Consider the following 25,158-nt stretch of genomic DNA (forward strand, 5'->3'; position numbering starts at 1 on the left):
AATAAAATAGTGTCAAAATAAACTCGGACTACAAAAACAAGGCAGAGTGCCAAAGTACTACTTTATATTATCCTATTTTGGTCTTCACTGCTTTGTGAATTATTTGTATTTTTTAAACCAACATTTCAACACAGTGGGACTTCTAAATAGAGTTGAATATACTCCAAAGTTCTAAAATGGTGTTTCCTTTGTTTACATGATTATATGCTTATGTCCTGCAAGTCTAAGATCCCTCAATAATTTTAGATTACATTTAAGGAAAGCTTTGTAGAGAGGCAACATTCCATTCCTAATAAGCTTTTGTTTGGGGTGGAACGACGTCTAAATTAAAATGGAGGTTTTTGATCATGGGAAAACTACGGTCCGCGGGCCGGATGTGGCCCGCAAGGCCTTTTAATCCGGCCCACGACGTGGTCCAAATAATTTATTTTTTCCAAGATGGCGCCGTCACGCGGAAGCCAATGGGTGTAGCTCTGTCCACTCTTATTTGTTTTTCGTGTTTTACAGCCCCACTATCTTTCTTTAAATTACATTTTAATATTTCTTAATACATTCCTTTTTACTTTACTTTGTGCTTTATACTTTTTACTTTAATGATGAGTGATGAGTATGTTAATACTTTAGTCCCTCTTTTCTCTTTATGTTTCATATGTAATGTTAACGGATGCACTTTTTTATATGTATCGTATCTTGTGCTGACCCAGCCCATCTGGCAAATTGTTAAAGTCAACGTGGCCCCCGGGCTGAAAAAGTTTGCCCACCCTTGTTTTAGATAGAGTCACCTGTTTGATTAGTAAGTAATTGTATATAAAAGAGTCTTACCCAATCGATGATTCATTTACTTGTGCAGTGCTGTCAGATTCTGGTGGTCAATGGGGTGGATCTGGGCATCAGAGACCAGGATGGTTTCTCAGGAGCTGACCTGGCGGAATACAACGGACACTTTCAGTGTGCCAAGTATTTGCGCACAGTCGAGAACATGGTGAGGATTTCCAATACACTTTCACTACACATGATGTACATGCAGATTATATCAGGAAATGTCATCATTTATTTTATTATTTTACCATTACTATGTCTGTATTTTTTATTTTATTTATTTCACAAACCTGCTGTTGGCTGCCAACTATTAGATTATTTTTAAAACAAAACAAGGTCTAGCATTCCCACCCTTAATTGTTTATTCGTGCCATAGCTTGTGCAATGTCATCTCTAATTGGTCCAATGGGAATGCTTGCTGGTATGGGTGGCAACATAGATACATTCAACTGGGACATTTTTAGTGTCTTATTAGTTGTGTAATACATACAATTAAATTCTAGTTACTGTTTAGACTAAATTTGGAATGATCATATTGGCCAGATGCTAAAAATCAATCCCCAAAAATAGCCCAGGTCTTGCACAATATTGTGTGTCCAACCAGGGCCAAAAAAAGCATTACTTTTTACAAAACATGAGTCTGTACAGTGCAAGTGTTAATGCTTGAGCACTGAAACCCCCAAGTGGCCACTAGAATAATAACTCTTCTGCAATCATGTGTAGAAAAAACTTCTTAACCTGGGTGGGATATGAATTTGGTGAGGTTCCGTGAATGCGCATTTGAATTATGGAATTTTTCTATCATTCAACAGAGTGTGGAGCACCGAGTTTTGTCTCGGGACCCTTCATTGGACCTTGAGTACAAGGAACCTGAAAACAAGCAGCAAGATTCAGGCCTGTCGTCCCCAAACACCACCATGCCGCCTGCAAGTCAAGCACCCCACTTTGAAATGAGTTCCCCAGCTAGCTCCTTATCTAACTACGACTCGGCCAATTCTAGCCAGTCCAGTACGGGGGAAAAGAGGAGCAGCTTAACATTGTCTCGGGGCCCACAGCTGAACACAGTCACACAACAAACAGGTCGACTATTATACTAATACAATTTCTAATCTTCTTACAACTCTATTCAAAAGTATGAACTCTTAATACTCCCCCCCAAAAAAATCGAAGGAGGAAAAGGTGCAATACGGGTGCTGCTCTCTAGTGGCCAAAACACAAACAGGGGGATATTTAGTCGGGTTTGAGATTTTAATCCGAGAAAAATGACAAAAGCGTACACAGCATTTGACTAAAGAGAGTTTTGTTTTCTTGGTTTCAGGTCCCTCAGAGGTGGCAATCTCTGACATGCAGGCGTATATGGATATGCTAAACCCAGACATCGACCTTGAAAAGCCTAAGAAGAGTCCCGACTCCGTTTCAACGCTACCACCGCCACCTACTTATCCACCACCGCCTCCCCCGCATTCTCCGCCACCGCCCCCGGGCTATCCAGCGCCGAAGGCCCCCAAGGAGGCGTCGTCGGCGGAGTTTTTGAAAGTGAAAAGCAATTTGCGCCATGTGGAGGGGAACAGCAGGAAAAATGAGGTAAAGACAATAAAATGCCACTCTAAAATGTGCAGCATGATTATATTGGAAAGGTTGACAATAGTGGGGCGGATGGTTAGCGCTTTGGCCTGACAGCTGTGGGGTCCTGGGTTCAAATCCAGGTCACGTCTATCTGTGTGAAGTTTGCATGTTCTATATCTCAGCTGGAATAGGCTCCAGCACCCCCTGCAATCCTAATGAGAATAAAGCAGTTCAGAGAATGAGATGAGGTTGACAATTATGGTCAGAAACTGTTATAAGCATTATTTGGCTCCCGCCGAGGTGCCATTGATTCATAATCATCACTTCATATTGCAGCATAATAAGGATCCATAAGCAATTACTAGGAAACTGAAAACATTCCAATTGTTGTATGTAGATTGGAGGCTGAAAAAAGTGCAATTGCTGCAATGTAATGATTTCTTTAGAACAGTTGAATCCCAAAGAAGCAACTTGGCTTGGCTGATTTGGACAAAATTGTCATTTTCCCTTGTGCCTCATCAGTGGGATTGTTGCAATTGTGTAACAGTGGCCACAAAGATGTTATTGTGTTAGCATGGCTGCAAGGCTAATGAAGGTGCTCATTACTGGCACAGACCTGCAGGGATGGCACACTGTGCTTACAGTGAAGTGGATTGAACTCAATCACTGTCATTTATCGGGCTAGAGATCACTCAAATGTGTGCTTAAAGAGCCAACAGGTCAAATCAGTACTACAGATATGAATCTACCCAATGAATATAATTTCACAAATGTAGCCTATCAGTGAGACTGTCTTTCAACAAATGAGATGCTTTTCTTCATGAAAACTGCTGCCAAAGTATAAATCCTATTGAATTGTATGAATAATTGTCTGAAGGACTGACGCTGATTAGTTTGATAGTGGAAAAACATCCATAACTAGACCGAAATTTCTTTCTTTCGTTGTCTTAGCGAAAGTGTCCTATCGCTTAAGACTTGCCTGCCTTCTGGGTGAGCTTTGTGTTGTTGTTGTGTGTCTGTGTTGTTGTGTGTCTGTGTGTGTATATGCAATCAGTCGTGTGGGAGAGAACATTTTAATTAGTGTCACTCCTTCTCCTCTCTTACCCAGAAGACCAGCCGAGCCGAGCTGAGTCCTCATTAACAATTTAACATAAGCCTCTCTTTGGGACTGGGCTACACACAAACATGACATTAAACACACACACATGATAGCATGCACAACAAATAGCTAGGGTGACTATTTACTTTTGTTGCTATTGAAAAAAAGAACAGTGATATTGTCCAAGTTGTCAGAAAAACTGCGTTTCTGCCACATTATTTGCATTGAGTCCTTTCAACTGTTTTGTCTGAATCGGGCAAACAAATGTCTGTCTTTGGATCAGATACTACAGAAGTTGAACTTTGAAATATGTGATTAGTAAGCATTCCATTATTCGCACCGCGCCGTCCAAAGTACTGAGGTCAACGTCATTATCAATGCTACGGTAGGGGAAGCACCTGGGTCTCTCTGTACATTGCATAACTAGGCAAGTGGGTGAGTTTTTTTGCAGAGAGCAGGTCACGGTTGAGATCATAGATACGGCGAAGCCAGCCCATTAGGTTATTGAGGCCTTTGCGTAAAGTGAGAGGGGTGGCTAGTGTGACAGATGTAGCAATGAGCACAGGGAAGAGCTGACTCTCTGGATCTGGTGACAGTTTCTCTCGGTGCGTTGCTGGGTTTTGTGGATGAAGCGCTTTGGAGACTAAAGGGAGAACTTCAGGGGACAGTTAACGTCAAGGTAAGGTGTTTAGAACCCAAAGAATTTCGCCGTCCTATTGATAGGGCTGATTTTTAGCTTGTATATTTCCTTTACTGGTCTAAATGGATGTTTAAGGGCTTTTTCTCTGATGGATACCAGTGGACGCTGAATGTATTGCAGCATTCAATTGTTACTTGCTAGGTTACTGTGAGGAATGGATACTTTTTGAACAGAATAGTAGTATACCTGTTCATTCTCAAGGTTTTGGGTTGACATTATAAGTGTTGTGTATTTACAAAAGCCATTCAATAGACACAATACTGGCTGGAATAACACGAAAGTTTGTACGTCTTGAGATGTAAGCGATGTGTGGTGGGGAGTTTGCTATTGTTGGACCATGTCCCTGGAGGGTGCTGATTAAAACTATCCTCACATTACCTTTCTACCTCCCGGACGACTGCACAGTCAACAAAAGTTACTAGAAGCATCTGATTTCTAAACGAGATACTGAAAAAAAAGAGAGGTTAGGGTTCACCCATACTCTTAATTTAACAATGGATAACTATATATCTGAAAGTCTTTTCTGTTTTATATATACACATATAAACAAAAAGAGAAATGCTGTGGTCAAGAATAGTATGTAATACAAACTGTATGTGTACGATGCATACATTTATATACGTCAATCCAATGTCAAGATTTAGAGAAGTCAGAGTTGCAATTGCACACTACTCTCGTCTTCTTTGCGCAGCAGCAATCATATGGCGTGCAGTAAATAAAATGAAACTTTTTTTCACCCTTTCCCCATGATGGCACCGTTTACGTGGCAGCCAGTGGTAGTAGCTCTGTCCACTCTTATGTTTTTTTGTGTTTTATAGCATGTTTTACATGAAAATTTTGAGGGAACATTGATATGCACCTGCTTATGGCAGGTGAGATAATGGTGTGCCCATAGCGAGCAATGATGATGTCGCTCAGACTGGCACTCAGTGCACTCAGGGAAGTTGTCTTTCTGCCCAGACCAATGAAAAATTAGAGGGAACATTGGTTGTTAGTATCCATGGTAGTTTCACAGCCATTTGATGGATTCTTGGATTTAAAAAAAAGATGCACGTGTGCCTGTCGAATTTAATTGGCCATCGTTGTTTGGGATAATCTCCCGCAAAATGAATTTTAATAATAAGGATGATGTAACACAACAAACATTTAAGTTGAGTTAAATAGCCCCTGCTATTTCAATGTTAATTATTTCAGTGAAAGTTCTTTGAGGCCTTTTTGTATGTAACTAGGCTTCTCTTCTGAGCTAAACACTTTCACTGCATGTGGTTTTTAACCGAAACACAAATGCCAACATTGCATTGCATCTGAATACAAGCCTTGTTCTGTTATTAATTTAAGCTTCTTTGTCCACCGAAGAGTGCTAATCTGGGGAGAAAATCCATTTAAGCACTTTGTGTTGTCCAAAACCTTCCACGAGAACTAATATTGAGCAATTTATACTGCAAAAAAAGATATGTTCTCTTTATGAAACACACAAATGGCTAATAAAATGTCTTTTCCTCTGAAGCAACTCACGGTGGGAGAAAACCACGACAAACTACGACGTGTTGACTCCAATCGAAAGTCACGGAGTTTTAATAAGCAGCCAAGCACTGGGGACTACTACAAGACCTTGGGGAGCGACAGCGCCGAGCTCCGTGAGAGCAAAGTCATGGCACCAAAGGAGGAGGTAACCAGCACACAGCTACCATATTTTCACGACTATAAGGCGCACCGCATTATAAGGCACACCCTCAATGAATGACATTTTTTCCATATATAAGGCGCACTGTATTATAAGGCGCACTGTATTATAAGGTGCACTGTATTATAAGGCGCACTGTCTATTTTGGAGAAAATTTAAGACTTTTAAGTGCGCCTTATAGTCGTGAAAATACGGTAATTGCTATTGACTCCCAGGTATGAAGCACTCACTACACAGTCACCTCTAGAGCCAGCCATTGTTGATGTTTTGGATTTTTTTTGTATAAAATCTTGCAGTGGGGGAGGAGCTATATGATGGAAGATTTTGTAAACTAAGATGGCATCTGCATATTTAACAGTATGGCTCCAGTTCAGGCGTTTGTGTTATTTTAATATCCGACAGTGGTGTTTTTTCGTTTTTGGTTTTCTGTTTTTTCCATATATAAGGCGCACTGGATTATAAGGCGCACTGTCTATTTTGGAGAAAATTTAAAACTTTTGAGTGCGCCTTATAGTCGTGAAAATACGGTAAACATTTTCTGTCATCCACGATGAGAGAAAGAACCACCAAAGCAAAGAGGCAGTTATTAGTATGGTAAAATTACAGTTGAGAACAAAATATTCGCCAAAACGTTCAAATATTTGCTGTCTAGGCTGAACAATTAGATCCCGAGACCATTTTCTGACTGATGTTTACCTCAATGGTGAATTGTTGGCATTCTGTAGTCATTGTGGTATTTGTCTGTGCATTAAGGAACTCAGCTGGTTATATAATGTCCATGTCCTTTTAAGCGTCTTTGTTTGCCACATGAAAACCGCCGTCTAATTTTCAATAACTGTTGAGCTTCAGCCAAGCTGTATAAACTGTCAAACAAGTTACAATGGAATAAATGTAGGCAATTAGACTAGGACAATGGCTTAGCTCAAAGTCATCGTGGCTTATTAAAGGACAATAGCGCTCTGACTAATATTTGGATAAGAGATACCTTGCATTAGGAGTAGTGGTTTGGAACCAATGTGTGCAATTGCGCTCTACTCACGTCTTCTTTGCGCAGCAGCAATCATATGGCGCGTAGTAAATAAAATCCAAACAAATCCAATTTACCCCTTTCCCCATGATGGTGCCGTTTAAGCGGCAGCCAGTTGCAGTAGCTCTGTCCACTCTTATGTTTTTTGTGTTTTACAGCATGTTTTACATGAAAAATTAGAGGGAACATTGACATGCACCTGCTTATGGCAGGCGTGACAGTGGTGTGCCCATAGCGAGCAATGATGATGTCGCTCACACTGGTTCTCAGTGCGCTCATGGAGGTTGTCTTTCTGCCCAGACCAATGAAAAATTAGAGGGAACATTGTTTGAAACATGCGTGTATATTTTGACTTTTAATATATTTGAGATTATCTTGACAATTTGTTTCGATTGGGGGCAGGTAAATAAAAGATTTATGCAGAGAAAAGGCTATTTTCTAGATTTGGATGACTGACATGGTCCATTGTATATGTACTTTAACAGAAAGATAGTTCTTTGCAAAGCCGCCTGATGCTGTAGTGGTTCGCTTGCCTGACTTCGGTGTGGGCAGGCACAGGCTTGATTCCCACTGGTGGCAGTATGATTGTGAGTGTGTAAAGTCTGTGTGTCCTACAACTAACTGGCGACCAGTCTACAGTGTAGTCTGCCTTTAACCCGAGGTCAAATCGGGTTAAGCTCCGGCAACCCCCGCAAATCTGTCCAAGGATGTGTGCGGCATGAATAAGTCTCTACAAACACTTGTGACAAACTTGGAGTGGCCGTTCAAATGAGAACAAAAATTCAATTTACATCTAGAATAAGAAATATTGTCGATAAAATTGCTCAATATAAGAAAACAGGTCAAACAAGTTTTTGCATTACCGTATTTTCACGACTATAGACGCACCGCATTATAAGGCGCACCCTTAATGAATGACATTTTTTTCCATATATAAGGCGCACTGTATTATAAGGTGCACTGTATTATAAGGCGCACTGTATTATAAGACGCACTGTCTATTTTGGAGAAAATTTAAGACTTTTAAGTGCGCCTTATAGTCGTGAAAATACGGTAATTGCTATTGACTTCCAGGTATGAAGCACTCACAACACAGTCACCTCTAGAGCCAGCCATTGTTGTTGTTTGGGATTTTTTTTGTATAAAATCTTGCAGTGGGGGAGGAGCTATATGATGGAAGATTTTGTAAACTAAGATGGCATCTGCATATTTAACAGTATGGCTCCAGTTCAGGCGTTTGTGTTATTTTAATATCCGACAGTGGTGGTTTTTCGTTTTTGGTTTTCAGTTTTTTCCATATATAAGGCGCACTGGATTATAAGGCGCACTGTCTATTTTGGAGAACATTTAAGACTTTCAAGTGTGCCTTATAGTCGTGAAAATACGGTAATTCGAGTTCATTTGTTGCCTCATGTGTTGGTATGTGAAAATAGAGCCGGGTCTGTCCAACCCAATCATCTGTCTCTGGAGATGTATTCCTATAATCTCATGGGAATCAGGAATGGGCGGGGGGGTTGGGGGTGCTAGGTTGATATGGAGGATAATCCCCATTGAGCCAATTACAGCCTCACAGGGGCCTCTCCTGGTCTCAGAGGCCGACTAGCAGATGGGTCGGCTAATCAGCAGGCGGCACGTGCTGCCAAGACTCATTGGGACACTAACCCACCCCCCCAACTCAACTCCCTGGGGGGGAGCTTAAAGAGTAAAGGGGGCTCCGATGAACAGCACGTGTCAAAAGACTAAAAAGGGGTGGGGCTGCTCCTTTGTCACGGTTCATTAACCCGCATCCACCAGCAGGGTTACGGCACGCTTTCGGAGTGTGTCAGACGCGTGTAATGTGAAGGGGTGTGGTGGGCGTCGAGGTTCAAGTACTATCAATTACAGTGGCAGATGTCTTCTTTTTAACTGTTTAGCCCCCCATGTTTCCCCGAGAGAGCGGCGGGCCATATTAGCTCTGTTATTGTGTCTGGAGGAGTTGATTAAATACGGCGGAGGGGCGAGACCTCTAACTAGGATGCTTACAGCTGTCACATGCAACCGTCTGGCCAAGAATTGGATTTTCTCTCTCTCTCAAGCAAGTGCTAAAATGGCATGCCAATACATACCGGGAAGGACGATTTTCAATGAGAGTTGTTTCAAAATACATTTAGTAAATTATTAGTCTTTTTTTAAAATATGTAATATATAACTTATGTGCATTTTCTTTTTTTCAGTTTATTTTTTAAAAGTATATATATATATATATATATATATATATATATATATATATATATATATATATATATATATATATATATATATATATATATATATATATATATATATATATATATATATATATATATATATATATATATATATATATATATATATATATATATATATATATATATATATATATATATATATATATATATATATATATATATATATATATATATATATATATATATATATATATATATATATATATATATATATATATATTTGAGGAAACTACAGAGGCCTTTCATTTAGCATTTGTTAGACTAGTTTAACAAATATTCTATAGTGGGTCAAGATGGCTATTATAAAGTGAATTCGGATTTATTAATTAAGAATATAGGTGTTGGTCCAGTATTACAAACAAGCATCTTGAAGCCAGGTAAACAAAAAGCATTTTATAGCTATTTATTAATGCCAGCCACAAATACTAATGACATGCAAAACAATAAACCTGCACTATGTTTAGATCACAATTTTAACAGTTTAATAAAAATCCAAAATAATTGACAACCCATGAGCATTTATGTAATTACCCATCCACCCTAAGGATTTCGCCAATGTTCCCTCTAATTTTTTGTTGGTCTGGGCAGAAAGACAACCTCTGTGAGAGCACTGAGTACCAATGTGAGTGACATCATCATTGCTCGCTATGGGCACACCAGTATCTAACCTGCCATAAGCAGGTGCATGTCAATGTTCCATCTAATTTTTCATTTAAAACATGCTGTAAAACACAAAAACATAAGAGTGGACAGAGCTAATGCCACTGGCTGCCGCGTAAACGACACCATCATGGGGAAAGGGGTTAAAAAAATAGTTTGGATTTTATTTACCGCACGCCATATGATTGCTGCTGCGCAGAGAAGACGAGAATAGTGTGCAATTGCATACATATGTAGCTTAGAGGGAACATTGGATTCCGCCCAACCTTAGCAAATCTATAACAGTGTGCAATTTTGTCTGCCCAGGGCTCTGTTTTATTGGAAGAGCCCACCGATGGCTCTACCACGACGTCTGAAAATGGCACTACAGAGGAAACGGTCCCGGTACCGCCTCCACCTCCACCACCGCCTCCTCCTCCAAGCAACCCGACCCCTACACCCCCACCGCCTCCTCCTTTGCCGCCAGACACGACCCAAAATGACGCTGCGTACAACGCCTCCAACAAACAGCGACGGGCATCTTCCTCATCAGGAAGTGAGTAACCCTTGACACCAAATTGCCACCAAAAACAATACAAAAACACACATTTTAAAAAGATATTCACAAAAATGAAAGTCTTATTATACCATTACCTCTTTTCATCCATTATTTCTAAAGTCTATAGTTTGACTTTTTCTAACTTATCTTTCTTTTGTCAAATGTCCTTAAATATAAACTTTCAAATGGGTAGAAATAGATTGAGCCAACTCCAATCCTGAATAATTGATCTTAAATTCATCACCCAGAGATACCATTACCCTGTGAATTGGTTTAGTGTTCAGCCATTTCCTTAAGTGCCTCAACGGTTTGATACTGCTGACTGACAATGTACTCCGGCTGTTGGCAATAATTTGTTTCCATGAAGACGGCTCTGTGGGATATGGGTCAAAAACAGGGTCCAAATAAACATTGACTTGTACTAACAATAGCAAAAGAATAGGAAATGCATTCCGTAACTGTCTTTAAGTAAAGGGGGGGCCTTTTGAATAGATGAGTTTCTCATTCCACATTTGTTGAATGTTTTGAAAAGATAAAAACATTACAATGACTTTTGTATTGACTTATTTTCTGTACTAAGGACCTTTCTATATTTACTTACAATTATGTTACATTTTTGTTACATCAAGCAAGGGTGCTCAACTTGATTTCATGTGGGCCGGACCATTTTAGATATATTTAGATATTTTTTTAATAAATGGATTAAAAGAACTGGATTAAAAGCCCTGAATATTCAATTTTTTTAATAAATCTAAACCAATGTTTATTTTAGCTTTTTTTTAAATATATTTTTAGATTTTACAAAATGATTTTTAACTAAAAACACCGAAAAATTGAAAAAATTTAAATTATTGATTTAAAAGGGCAAAAATCAGGAAATTTAATACTACTCTTCGTTTTAATTTGATCCTAAAACAGAAAGTCGGCACTCATTGTTTAACTTTCCCGGGCCACACAAAATGATGCGGCAGGCCAGATTTGGCCCCCGAGCCGCCACTTTGACACATGTGCTCTACATCTTACTCATAATGACTAACAAGGGGAATGCAATACACAAATTACATAACAAATAAAATACTCAACCTTTGGCCTTCATAATTAGAAACCAAACTATTGTTTTGGTCGCTTACCAACCGCGTCTCTTTGTCTAATTGTCTGCAATCCACAATATTTAAATGTAATATAATTACCAACTTAAGTGCAATTGACATGATCATAAAACCAGCAATCGTTTTCTCTTAAATTTCCAATTATTGCTCTTTGTTGTTGGCACTGTGTTGCTTTGTTTACATCTTTCTCTGTCTCTTTCTATTTGTTTATTTTCATCTTTTGCTTCTGCTGCTCTCTCAAGGCGGGGGTCTCTCTGCCGCACAGGCAGAGGGAGGGCCACTAAGACAAATGAAGAGTAAGTAAAGACCAAAACAATTAAAACAGCAGCAAATATCCCCAATTTACTGATAGAAAAAATAGTTAGAAGCCATTTGAATCCTCATACTTTTAGATTTGACACGTGGTGTTTAACATTGAATTGTGCACGCATAAATGATTGTGAATGTTTTGCCTAAGTAAATCATTTGCCACCAATCAGTCCACAAAAAGAACTTCAGAAAGATAGCCGAAGGAAATATTCCTATATAGATAGATAGCAGAGGTACAAAAGGACAACAGTGAAGTACTAAGGCAGGGGTGGGCAAACTTTTGGCCATGGGGGCTACATTGACTATAAAAATTTGACAGATGGGGTTGGGTCAGCACAAGATACGATACATATAAAAAAGTGCATCCGTTAACAGTACATATGAAACATGAACAGGAAAAAAGGACTAAAGTATTAACATACTCATCACTCATAATTAAAGTAAAAAGTATAAAGTACAAAGTAAAGTAAAAAGGAATGTATTAAGAAATATTAAAATGTAATTTAAAAAAAATAGGGGCTGTAAAACACAAAAAAACAAATAAGAGTGGACAGAGCTACTGCCACTGGCTTCCGCGTGAAGGCGCCATCTTGGAAAAAAATAAATAAATGAATAAACAAAAACAAAAAAATAAAGTCACGTGGAAGCCAGTGGCAGTAGCTATGTCCACTCTTATTTGTTTTTTACAGCCCCATTATCTTTTTTTAAATGACATTTTAATATTTCTTAATACATTCCTTTTTACTTTACTTTGTACTTTATACTTTACTTTAATGATGAGTGATAAGAATGTTAATACTTTAGTCCTTTTTTTCTGTTTATGTTTCATATGTACTGTTAACGGATGCACTTTTTTATATGTATCGTATCTTGTGCTGACCCGGCCCATCTGTCAAACTTGTAAAGTCAATGTGGCCCCCGAAAAGGCCGAAAAGATTGCCCACCCCTGGTTTACTCTCATGTTTTGATTATGAATGCCACCATGCTTGAATCTCCTACATGCATGGTGAATAATATCAGTCTTGTCAAAATCTACAGATGACAGTCCGGTTCTGTTTTGAAAGGTTTGTTTTTACCAAAGATTCTGCCAGCATCTCTTTTAGTTGCCGCACTGCAAGTTTTTGAAGACAAACAAAGGCAAAATGTGTCTTGAATGATTTCTTACAACAGTTACTTTTCACATAGCAAAGAAAAAAAAAGCAAAATTAGCACTCCCGCAAATGTCGATAAAGTGTAGCAAAGTTGACTGTGGCCATTTTGACTAACAAGCTGTAAGCAAGTGCGTGTGATAATTCCTTCCCAGCTCGCCAATGGCTTGCTGTCACTTTCAGTTACTGGTGATTCCTTTAGATTTTCCGCCGACTGTGATGATGGGGCTTTAATAGGAAGCTGCTTTCTCCTCCCCTGGGGAGAGTGCAGTAGAGCGAGGGAGAGAGCGAGCGAGCGAGGAGGGGTTGAGGGTTCTGGAGCTTTTGTGGCCACTTAGGCCATTGAGGTCGCCGCAACAGGTTTACATGAGGATTATTTCATTTTTAATCCAAAAAATTTGATATGACGGATGGCATTCCGCTTCTTTGAACTCATTCTGTAAATAAGGTGAGGTGTTGATTGGCTAACATTTGTTTTGGGAATACCGGATTTACTTTGCCGGTCTTTCGTAGTTTGTCTTGGCTTGCGACTAATACTCAAGTGCAATTTATGTTTTTTTTTTTATATTTAGATGCCTGTTTGTTTGTTTTTTAAATGTTTTTATAGTCTGAAAAATATATTTTTATTGAAATATGGGTAATGTGACAGAATAAAACTAAAATAAGTTAGTTTTCTTCTAATAATTGTGATCTAATATGTGTGAGAAACAGCATTATTGTTGTAGTTATGGTGTATTGATGATGTATGGTAGAAATTGTCATCACTACAAATATATATATATCCAAAATGTGATTTGTTGGCAAAGAAAATCATATTGTGAAATGTTGATTAAAAGTAAGAGTGATTTCTTTGTAATTGCCCCAACACGTCACAGCCCTTCTAAAATTGTTGCATTGTTCAATGTAAGAAGATTAAGGCTTGAAGGAAGCTGAACGTGTACATTTTATCACAATCCGTTCTTAAACTGAAAGTTCAGCAGCTTCGCTTTAGCATCAGGTGATACGTAGGGTAAATGATTAAATGTTTTTGATACATTTTCAGTCATTTGAAGAGGCCAGATATCGCTCTAAAACAGTATAATGTGTTTTATTTGAAGTACTAAATGCCAAATTGTGTGTGTGTTAGGTAAAGTTAGAGATTTCCTTCTTCTAGAGCAGGGGTCGGCAAACCTTTTTTTGATGGAAAGAGCCATAAACAATTCATAATTTTTAAATGTTAATACTTGAGAGCCGTGCTCCGAATTTAGAAGTCAACATACATGAAAATGTGTGCCTTTTTTAGTCACTTTACCACTTTTAAACTACAAAAAGTCTCTGAATTATTTTGACAACATTGTTACATTGTTGCTAATCAATGAGTATCAATGAGAAAATCCATGCAAAAGATAGTAATGAAAAAAAAAATGATTATAAAGGCGCTAGGGGTAGTGTCAATGCCATAATACCAACACAACGCTCCTATTCCTGCACTTTCTCACCAGCAGTTTCCATAGTATACCTCACAGGCTAGTGGAGAGCCATATTCACCCATCAAAAGAGCCATATGTTGCTCCCGAGCCATCGTTTCCCTACCCCTGCTCTAGAGTGGTGTATTGCTGCCTTCCTAAGTGTTTTGTTTTCAGTCTTCCCCACTATTTGGTGTAGATTACTAACTGCTTCTTAGCTTTCCTGCATTTTCCTATTGTTTCCAGGCACAAAATCCTTCAACATGATGTCCCCCACTGGTGACAACTCTGAATTGCTGGCAGAAATCAAAGCAGGAAAGAGTCTGAAGCCCACACCTCACAGTAAAGGCTACACCACAGTATTTTCCAACAGTGGCCCAACAGGGAACAATGCAAGTCCACATTTGGCAATATGGTTTTATATTTAGTCTCGTATTCGGGAATTAGTGCAATACGAAGCATTTCCTCGACATGAAAATGAATGTGATTTCATATTTCTCCAGGGAAATACCGTATCCCCACCAGAGACCCGTGCTTGTAGCCCACCAGCCAAGACCTCGTCCCCCCGTGCGTCCAATGCGTCGGTCAATTCCCCGCCCACGACGCCGAGTCCGACTCCCAGTACGGCTAGTTCCGGAACCTTCAAGACCATGTCGGCATCGGCGAGTTTTGAGCAACTCCACTTCAATCCCGCAATTAATGGGAGCAGTGCTACAGGGACAGCAGGACAACCGTCGGGGAGAAAGTCAAGCCTTGCAGATGTGGAGGCCCTTGTGCCTACCCATGATGAGCAGGGAAAAGCCATTCCCGAATGGAAGCGGCAGGTGATGGTGCGAAAGCTACAGGTCAAAGTACAGGAGGAGGAAGAACACAAACGCCAGGTAAGCCCACCTCTTTATACCGATGGGCTGCAGTATATCCCATTTGTCTTGTGAACATTTTCAAAGTAGACCCTTTTATATGCGTGACCGGACGTTTGGTCGCCGGTCTTTTGGTCTCTTTTGGTCGCCGGTCAAATGTACTTAGATATTAAACAGTACTTAGTTATTAAACTTTCTCTCATGAATATAATTTTGAGAGCTGGTTTCAATAGTAAACTCTCTGTCACCATTTGACCGGCCACCAAAAGGGACCAAAAGACCAGCGACCAAAAGACCGGCGACCAAAAGACCGGCGACCAAAAGACCGGCGACCAAAAGACCGGCGACCAAAAGACCGGCGACCAAAAGACCGGCGACCAAAAGACCGGCGACCAAAAGACCGGGGACCAAAAGACCGGCGACCAAAAGACCGGCGACCAAAAGACCAAACGTCCGGTCACCTTTCATACGTACGCTTGTTTTGCAATACAACATTGAAGACTGCCAATGGGATATGCTTTATAGCTTCACTTGGAAATTGTGTTTGGTTTTGTGGTTTTTGTTCATGCACGATGTGTGAGAAATTTCATCGAAATATTGTCAGGCAATTTTCCCCTTTTCTCGTTATAAATAACACAGTGTTAAATATGATATGAATAAATTCGTAGTTTTTTCCCCAATACAAAATAGGGCCTCAACTAACAATAAGATGGATCATTGCAAAGTTATCATTTCTACTGCTTGTTCCAAAATTCCTAAATTATCTTCAGATTTTTTTCATAAATTGGAAAGATTTTAATGACAGCCATAAACTGGATTTTTCAAAATTTAAATGTTCAGTATATTTTTTTTAAACATTATGGTACAAATGGAAAAATAACAACACAATCAAATTCAATCATCTATAATACTTGGAAAAATGTCAACCACTCAAAAATCATTTTGAGAATGAACAAACTATGTATGACTCGTTCTCATTTTGTAGGCCTTTTTTGGCAACTTTATGCCAACCAAAATGGCCACCAACTTAGACATGTGGCTAACCGTTTACCCATTCATGCTTATCGGTTGTTTTAACATCACATGAAACTGTCACGATGCCAAAAAAAGACAGGTTTTGGCACACAACTAAAGTGCATTCCTATACTTTGCTTTTTTGTCAAAAACCTTAAACTTTAGGTGTCCCTTGCTAATGCTAGCTAGCTGTGATACAGTTAGTCACAGCTTTTCCAGTTACATCACAATTGACCCAGATTCCCAATACTGCTCTTGTGTGTCAAGTACAGTAGACAGACAACAGCGACATCGTATCGGCTTACTCTTGATTAATCTTGGCATATATTTTGATTAGAAATACAACCCGCAAAAGAGTCTAGTTGAAGTGGGCGTGTTACATTTCACAGCTAAAATTCACCTAGTACATTCAGCAGGTTCTATTTCAAACTATGGTTTGTAGCTTGACAAATTGTAATATTATTCTTTAGTTTTTTTTAATCAACAACCAAATGAAACTCAAACAACTACTGAACTAACTGGATCTACATTTCCCCCTCAAAATTGTAGCCTGCATAAAATGGCCTAAAACGCAGTTACTTTCAAATGCTTGGTTTTTCTGAAGGATAATGCATGTATCTATTGCATGTTTTCAAGTGTCTTCTATTTGAGTTTTTGGAGTGATGTGAAGACTTGTCTCCAAGGTACAATCACAGCATCAAAACACTTGATGAATACATTTCACAGAGTGAGTCGGTGTTGCTTGATGAGATGCTTTGTGATTTCAAGTTGATACATGCAGATTCAGTGGTGTGATGTCAAGCCCATTCACACTACAGTTCAAACACTAGTATTAAACAAAACGTGAAAAACGTACACACGACTTACTATTTATTCAAAATATTGTATCTATAAAGATGATTTAATTGAGCAATGCTTAAGCATAAAACAGAACAGGTCAGGCACCGTTTGAATATCGTGGTTGGGTGTCAATGTTACCCTGACGTTGAGTTTTAACAGTGACCAAATGTGTGCGTAAAATATATCTTCAAATGAGGAGTGATTAAAAATAGAGAAACTGGCAACCATATACAAGTTCTTTTTAAGGCCTGAATCGATGTTTAAATTACAGTGTTCCCTCGCTACTTCGTGGCTCAGCCACCGCGGACTCAGCTTCGCAGATTTTTTTCGGAAAAATACATAAAAAATACAAATATTACATTGAAACAACATATTTTACAGGTTTTTTTTTGTTAGAACATGAATTTCACTCTCTGTACCCGTATTCTATATGGTGTACTGTATACAGGGGGGTAAAAAAAAATATATATATATATATATATATATATATATATATATATATATATATATATATATATATATATATATATATATATATATATATATATATATATATATATATATATATATTTTTTTTTTTCTTAAATAAATAAATTAAAAAAAATTGAATCAAATTCAAATTAAGCATTTTTGAAGGGGAATCCCTACTTTGCGGAAATTCACTTATCGCGGGTGGTCCCGGTCCCCATTAACCGCGATAACCGAGGGAACACTGTATTAAAAACACAAAGGAATGCAAATTAAAAAAAAAAAAATTAAAAGACACACTTGTAAACATCTTAAACGCATCATTTATTCCTATTATTTAATGTACACAAAGAATGAATTCTAAAGGAAGGGGCAACACTTTTTTTTGTTCCATTTTGAAAGCATGAAAAAAAAAGGCCGTGCCATTGCACCACTAAATCCATGTAAATCCAGTGTGCCCTAAAGGATATGCAATGAAGCGTGTTTCTACAAAGAAACTCAGTTCTCAAGGAATCCATCCCCTCCTCTCCATTTTCTTGTCTCCTGGTCTCTTTTGACCTCTGATTCAGTTTGCGACAAGTGGCCACTACCATCCTCAGGAATGGCACTACTCTCACATCCACAATGCAATTTTGGGACCATTTGGCGAACTGATGACCGAGGGTGATCTCACCCGCATTGAGAAGCAAATTGAGAACCTACAAGTGATGCACAAGGTCTCAGAAGTTGAAAAAGAGCTAGAAGAACTCGAACAAGAGCTTCATCAACTTCTACCAGTTTCCGCAGCGCTCACCCAAGGTCATTTTTCCGTAAATCCAAAGCAAGTACACGGGCAAGCTGAAGACCTCCCGGCCTGGTGTAGTAAGATTTCTAGCTGTCTCAAAAGTATGGCTATTCTTCTTGCCACACTTGGAGGGAAAGAGATTGACATCCTGGAACTGATAAGTCCCAATTGCTCTCAACAAGTCGCAAAAAATGTGGCAGCAAGTCAACCAGATCCAGCTACGGGATTTGTTGGACGTTCTCAGTCCTTCTCTACAAAAGAAGATGTGGAGAAGGAAATGAAGCAGTTTGGTGTTTCAGTCAAGAACCTTAAAGCCAATTATGAAATCCAGTCCGAGTATGCATATAGTAACGAAACAAGGGGGTGTAAACGTCAGAATTCACTCCCAATTGTCAGCAAGTCAAGTAGTAAACTTGACGTAGTTCATGGAGATGAAGCAAGTTACTCCATTGGCCAGTCTAAGTCCAATACAAATGGTACTTTGGTGGAAAAACCCATCTCAAACTTTGTTGAAGAACCAGTTATTATGGCATCTTATGCTCCTCCAATGTATGCAAGTACTAAGATAATGACTCAAACCAAGATTGAAGAATTGAACCAAGTTCTTTCTACAGACCCGGTTTTAAACAATCACCAACTTACAAGAAGTTTAGAGGTACAGACTGATCTTACTTATGTCCAAGAATGCATTGAAACACGGAAAGAGAGGATTGTCTTCCTGTTTCTCGAACATTGGCGCAAGTACACTATCTCAGAATCTTATAGAACTGGCAAAAAAGTCAATAATCTGGATTTGAGCCATGAGAATATCATTCTCATTGACATGGAGGGGCAGATTGTCACTGATTCTCAAAGTGACGATGATAAGCTCCTACTTTTCATGAAGTCCAAGCAGGTAGTAGGAAAATTACTCGGCCATTGGAGAACCATCATGAGCCAAGTACCCAGTCGCCAAATTCGCAGACTAAGTCGAGCCCAGATGATTTATTGGCCAGAGCATTTTTTGCCACATCTTGACGGCGCACCTGTAAGCTATGAAAGCTTGACACTGGACCTTTTCATGCTTGGATACTTCCAACTGTTGGAAATGAACATGTCTCGCAGTGAACGAAAATTCCGACACCTTCTCTGCTACGAAATGTTTGATCGTATAGGTAGGCATCAGTGGGAGGTTATAAAGAACTTTCACAAGGAGGTATTGGAGGAAATCGAGAAAGGGAAGAGAGACTGGGTGGATGGTTTTGAAGACATCAAGGTCAAGTATTTTGGAGACTCCGATGACAAGGGAGGCGTAATGACAGCCTCGTTGCATTCAATGTCTCCAGAAGCCTTCGTTCCTATGGAAGAGTCACTTCCGCCACCGCCCAGTCATCCGCCGCCACCTCCACCTCCAAATCTACATCCTACTCTCACACAAACATCGCGAGGAAATTCATGTATTCATCCTATAGCACCATCTGAGGATGGGGTATTGAACTATAGTAAAGTTGGAGAAGAAAATACTCTGTTAGACCCACTAAAACATTCACAGATGGATTTAAAGGGGACTAAACAAATGTCATATCATGAGCTGAATGCTCAGAAAGAGGCGGGGCAGAGCATGCTGGACATACATAACATGGATCCAGTAAAAAAACGGGAAAAGGATATTAAAACCAAAGCAGAACCGGTTGATAGAATGTTACCAAACTGTAAAGATGACTCAATTAAAGTGATCTATGAGCTGAAGGAGTTTAGTAATGAGGAGATTATTAGTTACATTGATCGAAGTTTTGCCTTCTGGAAGGAAAAGGAGGCGGAGCTTTTTGTCATCTGACGAGCATGAGCAGTAAAATGAACATGCACTTCCTAGATTGGAAATTATTTGATTGTGTTTGACAAGTCAGCCCAACAAAGTGAATTTTTTGTTCAGAATGCTATGGTGTCAAATGTCACAATTATGGTACAAGTACGGTTCTGATCATGAGATCGAAAATTGGCAAGGACCGGCTTGGTGTTGAGGAAAAAAGATCAGTTTTTTAAATTATAATACTCAAACAAATGTAAGTGCAAATATCTTGCCAAAGAGAACGCGTTTCCTGTATGTTCCTGGGATTGTAGTATGATTTTTGGCAGGGGTCGGGAACCTTTTTGACAAAGAGAGCCATAAACAATTCATATTTTCAAACATTATTCCTTGAAAGGCATACTCAGAATTTAAAAGTAAAAATACATGAAAATGTGAGCATTTATTATTCATTTTACCACTTTGAAAGTAAAAAAAAAGTCTGAATTATTTTCAAAACATTATTTGACTGTTGCTAATCAATGAGAGTATGCATGCAAAGAGTCTAATGAAGAAAAAATATGATTTAAAAAGGCGCAAATGATAGTTTTGGCGCCACAGTGCCGTCGTGACGCTCCCATTGGTGCATCCGTGACTTAGGTCTCTCACCAGCGGTTCCCATATTTTACCACACTGGTTCGCAGAGAGCCACATACACCCATCAAAAGAGCCACATATGGCTCCCGAGCCATAGGTTCCCTACCCCTGATTTATGGTAACAGACAAGGAGCTCAGACTTTGTGCCTTTCAAGTGTAACATTCAGCTTAAATCGGGCATATTCTAAATATCTTCATTCATATTACAGATCTATGTAAGAGTTTGTCAGTGCACCATCAAATTTCTTATTTTGTACAATTTGTGTGGTTGGGGATTCTTTACTTTAAAGGTGTATTAGTATTTAGCTGTTATAAATAAAAGTTGTTTACATTTTATTTGGATATGGAGTCTTTTGAGCAATTTTGGGAAATCCAAGACAATCGGCACTTTTCTTAAATAATGTCCTAATACATTTTTATTTTTATTTTTTAGAAAACACAGAAAATGTTATTAACATCCATAAAAATAAAATTCTATGATCTGCTAAACTAAGATAGTAGGTGATTTTAGCATGGGTGGCTAAACTCATGTTCAAAAAACAAGCCAAGATGCTATTATAAAATTCCTGACAGCAATGTAGATCCAATCTAAGATCCAACACTTTTGTCATTATGTCTTCCAGCATGGAGATTACCTCTAAATAACCCTCTTAGCAACTCCTGCTGTCATGCTCTCTTTGGCTTAGAAGCTGCAAGGAGGTTAGACCGACCCTTGATCAACTACGACTGCACAAATGACCACACAATCAACAGTGGTTATTTGGACAATGTGCTTTTTTTTATTGGTATGGGGAAAAAGTACTACTCCTATCTTCTACCAAATAGAAATAAGATCGCAGTTTTTAAATCAGTGGTTGCACAGAATAAATCATGAATAAATCGGGATCATGATCAATCAAGCAATTGCGCACTACTCTCGTCTTCTCTGCGCAGCAGCAATCGTATGGCGTGCAGTAAATAGAATCCAAACTGTTTTTTTTTTACCCCTTTCCTCATGATGGCACCGTTTACGCGACAGCCAGTAGCAGTAGCTCTGTCCACTCTTATGTTTTTTGTGTTTTACAGCATGTTTTACATGAAAAATTAGAGCGAACATTGACATGCACCTGCTTATGCCAGGTGTGATACTGGTGTACCCATAACGAGCAATGATGATGTCACTCACACTGGTACTAAGTGCGCTCAGGGAGGTTGTCTTTCTACCCAGAACAACAAAAAATTATAGGGAACATCATAATTATGCTTATTGGACATTTGAGAGTTCACAAAAGACCCAAAAAGAAAGCAAACGTGAGTGCTTGAGTTTTTTTAAAGCCATTTTTAGTGCTTTCCATGTATTTATTTTAATAACAATAAACATTCACTTATCTATGAATATTTTCTGCACACCTTGATTTAATGGGACCTAAAACAACATCCTAAATGGATTTGACAATGTACTCATTTGGATGACTGACGACTTCAACTGACTCACAGAAGAACAGTAAGTCGTGTTGATCCACTGGTGACAAAATATTCGCATGCCAACAACGGCCATGGCATTAACTACTTACGCATTAGGTCATTTTTGATTTGGTTTGTTGTTGTTGTTGTTGTTGTTTTGTGGCTCTTGAATTCCCAAGGGAATCATGAAACATTGATAAGGGAGATTATCTTACCTAGATTCCTTTGGTAAGACAAGTGAAACACTTAAACAAGAGAAATGCATTGGGGTAATGTATCCGGTCAGTTCCAAAAAAGATCCTCACATTACAGTTTAAAGCGAGACAATAGGCTCCAATTACCCGTCAACCCCCATCAGAGAAAACGTCATGTGTCGATTTGGAGAAACAAGAGAAGAATACAACTTATACTTGGAAGAATACTTGTTAATAATGCGTACTCTTTGCTGCGTGAGTAATACAAGGCACGCAATGCCTTTGAGCACTAAGCTGTTTCATTTTAGAGAGAGAATGTGCTTGGTTAAACATGGCCAACATTAGTTCTTTCTTCTTTATGCAGAGTCTTAACATAAACATAAGTCTATTAAATAGGTGGAGAATAAAAGCTGTCTTTTCAGTGTACTGAACAACAGGGTAAGTGTATAAGGATAAACATTGAAAAGTGGGTGACAGGTTTTGAATTTAAATACCCGGTGAAAATGGAACACAAATATGGGATGATTTAAAAATTAAGACGTGAAAAATTGCATTATTCAACCTTCCATGCAGGATTTTGTAAAAAAAAAAAAAAAAGAAAGCTTCAATAAATTAACTCTATTGTAATATTAGTGTTGCCTGCAAATAATTTGTAAAAATGATTGAAAAATGTTTTGGGATAGAATTATTGAAAGGATCTATTTTGGGGAAAATTAGTTATTGAAATATTAATAAATAAAAACAAGAATACTTTTTATGAAGGATATAAAATTGTATGAATTCAAAATGAAATAAGTGAATTTAAATCATAATAATTAGAATATGGTCACTGTGGAACTGTAATGGATTGTATTAAAAATGTTTTTTTTAAAAATGCACAAAAATGTGTCTGACAACAAGAAATGACTGATATTATTTCATAAGCGATTGCAAACGAAAATATACCTTTAAATATTTCTTTTTGAGGTCCCTAAAATAGATGTGTACACTCTTCATGAAAAATACAGTCAACAGATGGAGCTACTAAATGTATTCCATGTGAAAGTTTAACAAAATTATGCTTCACATACATTGAAAGAGACTTTAAACTGCAAACAGAACTTAGTTGAGCTTCTCCTCCCAGAAAAAAAAACATCATGTATTGGATGGGGTAGTCAAACACAAACATGTGTAGTATAAGTGGAATTTACAAGGATGTACTCACACAGTATTTGCTACTCTGTTGAACTTGGCAGGTGGATGAGGAGGCAGCTCGCCTGGCATCCATGCCAGCCTGGCGGAGAGACATGATGAAGAAAAAAATGGATGAAGAGAAGTGAGTAAACTAAGTTGGACATACATACCACTGTACAACATGAGTAATGGCAGATGGAGCCTCATTATACTCTTGCTATCACATTGGATTGGATCATTTGTTCATTATTTATTCATCTCGCATTTGGGAAATGTCATATTGGAAGATTAGAAAGTATTATATTGTGTAACCTTGTATATTCTTTATGATATTTACACTTTTCCCTCTTGTGCTTTTTCCCTCCTGATGTGACAGGGAACAAAAGAGGTAAGAAAAAAACAACTGTTATTGTTTTATACTCACTTGCTGATTCAAAATGGTGTTCATGTTAAAGTTTGACTGGTGAGACATTGTGGAAACCTTTAATTGACGGAGAATATAGGATTTTGAAAAATATTTAACTGCAAGCCATGTGCTAGCTCAGGGGTTGAAACCAGCTCTCAAAATTATAATCATGAGAGAGAGTTTAATATCAAAATATCTACTGTTTTCACCAGTACTTAAACAGTACTAGATATTAAACACTCTCTCTAAGATATTAAACTCTCATGAATATAAGGAATATAATTGTCCGGCGACCAAACGTCCGGCGACCAAACGTCCGGCGGCCAAACGTCCAGCGGCCAAAAGACCGGCGGCCAAAAGACCGGCGGCCAAAAGACCGGCGGCCAAAAGACCGGCGGCCAAAAGACCGGCGGCCAAAAGACCGGCGGCCAAAAGACCGGCGGCCAAAAGACCGGCGGCCAAAAGACCGGCGGCCAAAAGACCGGCGGCCAAAAGACCGGCGGCCAAAAGACCGGCGGCCAAAAGACCGGCGGCCAAAAGACCGGCGGCCAAAAGACCGGCGGCCAAAAGACCGGCGGCCAAAAGACGGGCGGCCAAAATAACCGGCGACCAAAATAACCGGCGACCAAAATAACCGGCGACCAAAATAACCGGCGACCAAACGTCCGATCACCTTATTTTGTAGTTGTATTTTTCCATTAAATCCTTAAATTGTGCACCAGTACTTCCCTTTCATTGCCCACTTCCTTCCGTACATAATAACACGAGTGTAACTTTTGTCCTCTTAAATTATATTTAGAAAATTAGAAGAAAAGGCCAAACAAGCCAAGGAAGTAGAAGAGAAGACAGAGCAGGAGCGACTAAGAATCCTGGGTTACGACGAATCCAAACTGGCACCTTGGCAACGACAAATCATCCTGAAGAAAGGGGACACAGCTAAACAATGACCCGGCCTTGGGCCTTCGGGTTTTACGGAAGGAACCCTTCCTATCATCAACGCCGCCACTACCGAGGCATTCACTGATTGCTTTGCGCCCCGATTTTTGCCCGTCGCTCTCCCTGTAAAGTCCTATCGATTTAATGTCCAGACACAAAAAAGCGATGTGGACCAAGACAGACAACAGGAATTTCCTGGGCCCCATTTTTTGAAAATCTAACTTTAGCTACTAGTATAGCTTGGGCC

At 38.9% G+C, this 25,158-nt stretch overlaps 2 protein-coding genes and 1 long non-coding RNA gene across 4 annotated transcripts in view; 2 read left to right on the top strand and 1 right to left on the bottom strand.

Annotated features, from left to right (window-relative positions):
• LOC144207583 (uncharacterized) overlaps positions 1–25,158 on the bottom strand; it is a 44,941-nt gene that overhangs the window by 17,375 nt on the left and 2,408 nt on the right. The window contains exon 2 of the long non-coding RNA XR_013328718.1: positions 23,601–23,669. This is a non-coding gene — a long non-coding RNA (uncharacterized LOC144207583). The remainder of the gene's footprint in view (positions 1–23,600; positions 23,670–25,158) is intronic.
• espn (espin) overlaps positions 1–25,158 on the top strand; it is a 34,999-nt gene that overhangs the window by 8,331 nt on the left and 1,510 nt on the right. Inside the window, exons 5-15 of one of the 2 annotated variants that reach the window (XM_077733064.1) lie at positions 851–982; positions 1,632–1,899; positions 2,138–2,403; positions 5,692–5,853; positions 10,129–10,357; positions 11,712–11,765; positions 14,618–14,763; positions 14,875–15,252; positions 23,632–23,711; positions 23,937–23,957; positions 24,775–25,158. The exon at positions 24,775–25,158 is cut by the window's right edge and continues 1,510 nt beyond it. In XM_077733064.1, the coding sequence (XP_077589190.1) occupies positions 851–982; positions 1,632–1,899; positions 2,138–2,403; positions 5,692–5,853; positions 10,129–10,357; positions 11,712–11,765; positions 14,618–14,763; positions 14,875–15,252; positions 23,632–23,711; positions 23,937–23,957; positions 24,775–24,922 (1,884 nt within the window). In that variant the 3' untranslated portion in view covers positions 24,923–25,158. The remainder of the gene's footprint in view (positions 1–850; positions 983–1,631; positions 1,900–2,137; positions 2,404–5,691; positions 5,854–10,128; positions 10,358–11,711; positions 11,766–14,617; positions 14,764–14,874; positions 15,253–23,631; positions 23,712–23,936; positions 23,958–24,774) is intronic. The other variant, XM_077733074.1, reaches the window with a different exon arrangement.
• On the top strand, positions 17,940–20,479 carry LOC144207567 (espin-like protein). Its single transcript, XM_077733107.1, has one exon. The coding sequence runs from the start codon at positions 18,207–18,209 to the stop codon at positions 20,151–20,153; it is 1,947 nt and encodes a 648-aa protein (XP_077589233.1). The 5' UTR covers positions 17,940–18,206; the 3' UTR covers positions 20,154–20,479.

The sequence above is a fragment of the Stigmatopora nigra genome, chromosome 1 (assembly GCF_051989575.1).
Source record: "Stigmatopora nigra isolate UIUO_SnigA chromosome 1, RoL_Snig_1.1, whole genome shotgun sequence".
Classification (NCBI taxonomy): Eukaryota; Metazoa; Chordata; class Actinopteri; order Syngnathiformes; family Syngnathidae; genus Stigmatopora; species Stigmatopora nigra.

Excerpts from the sequence above, each read along its gene's own strand:
- LOC144207567 (XM_077733107.1), top strand. The coding sequence starts at position 18,207 with ATGACCGAGGGTGATCTCACCCGCATTGAGAAGCAAATTGAGAACCTA.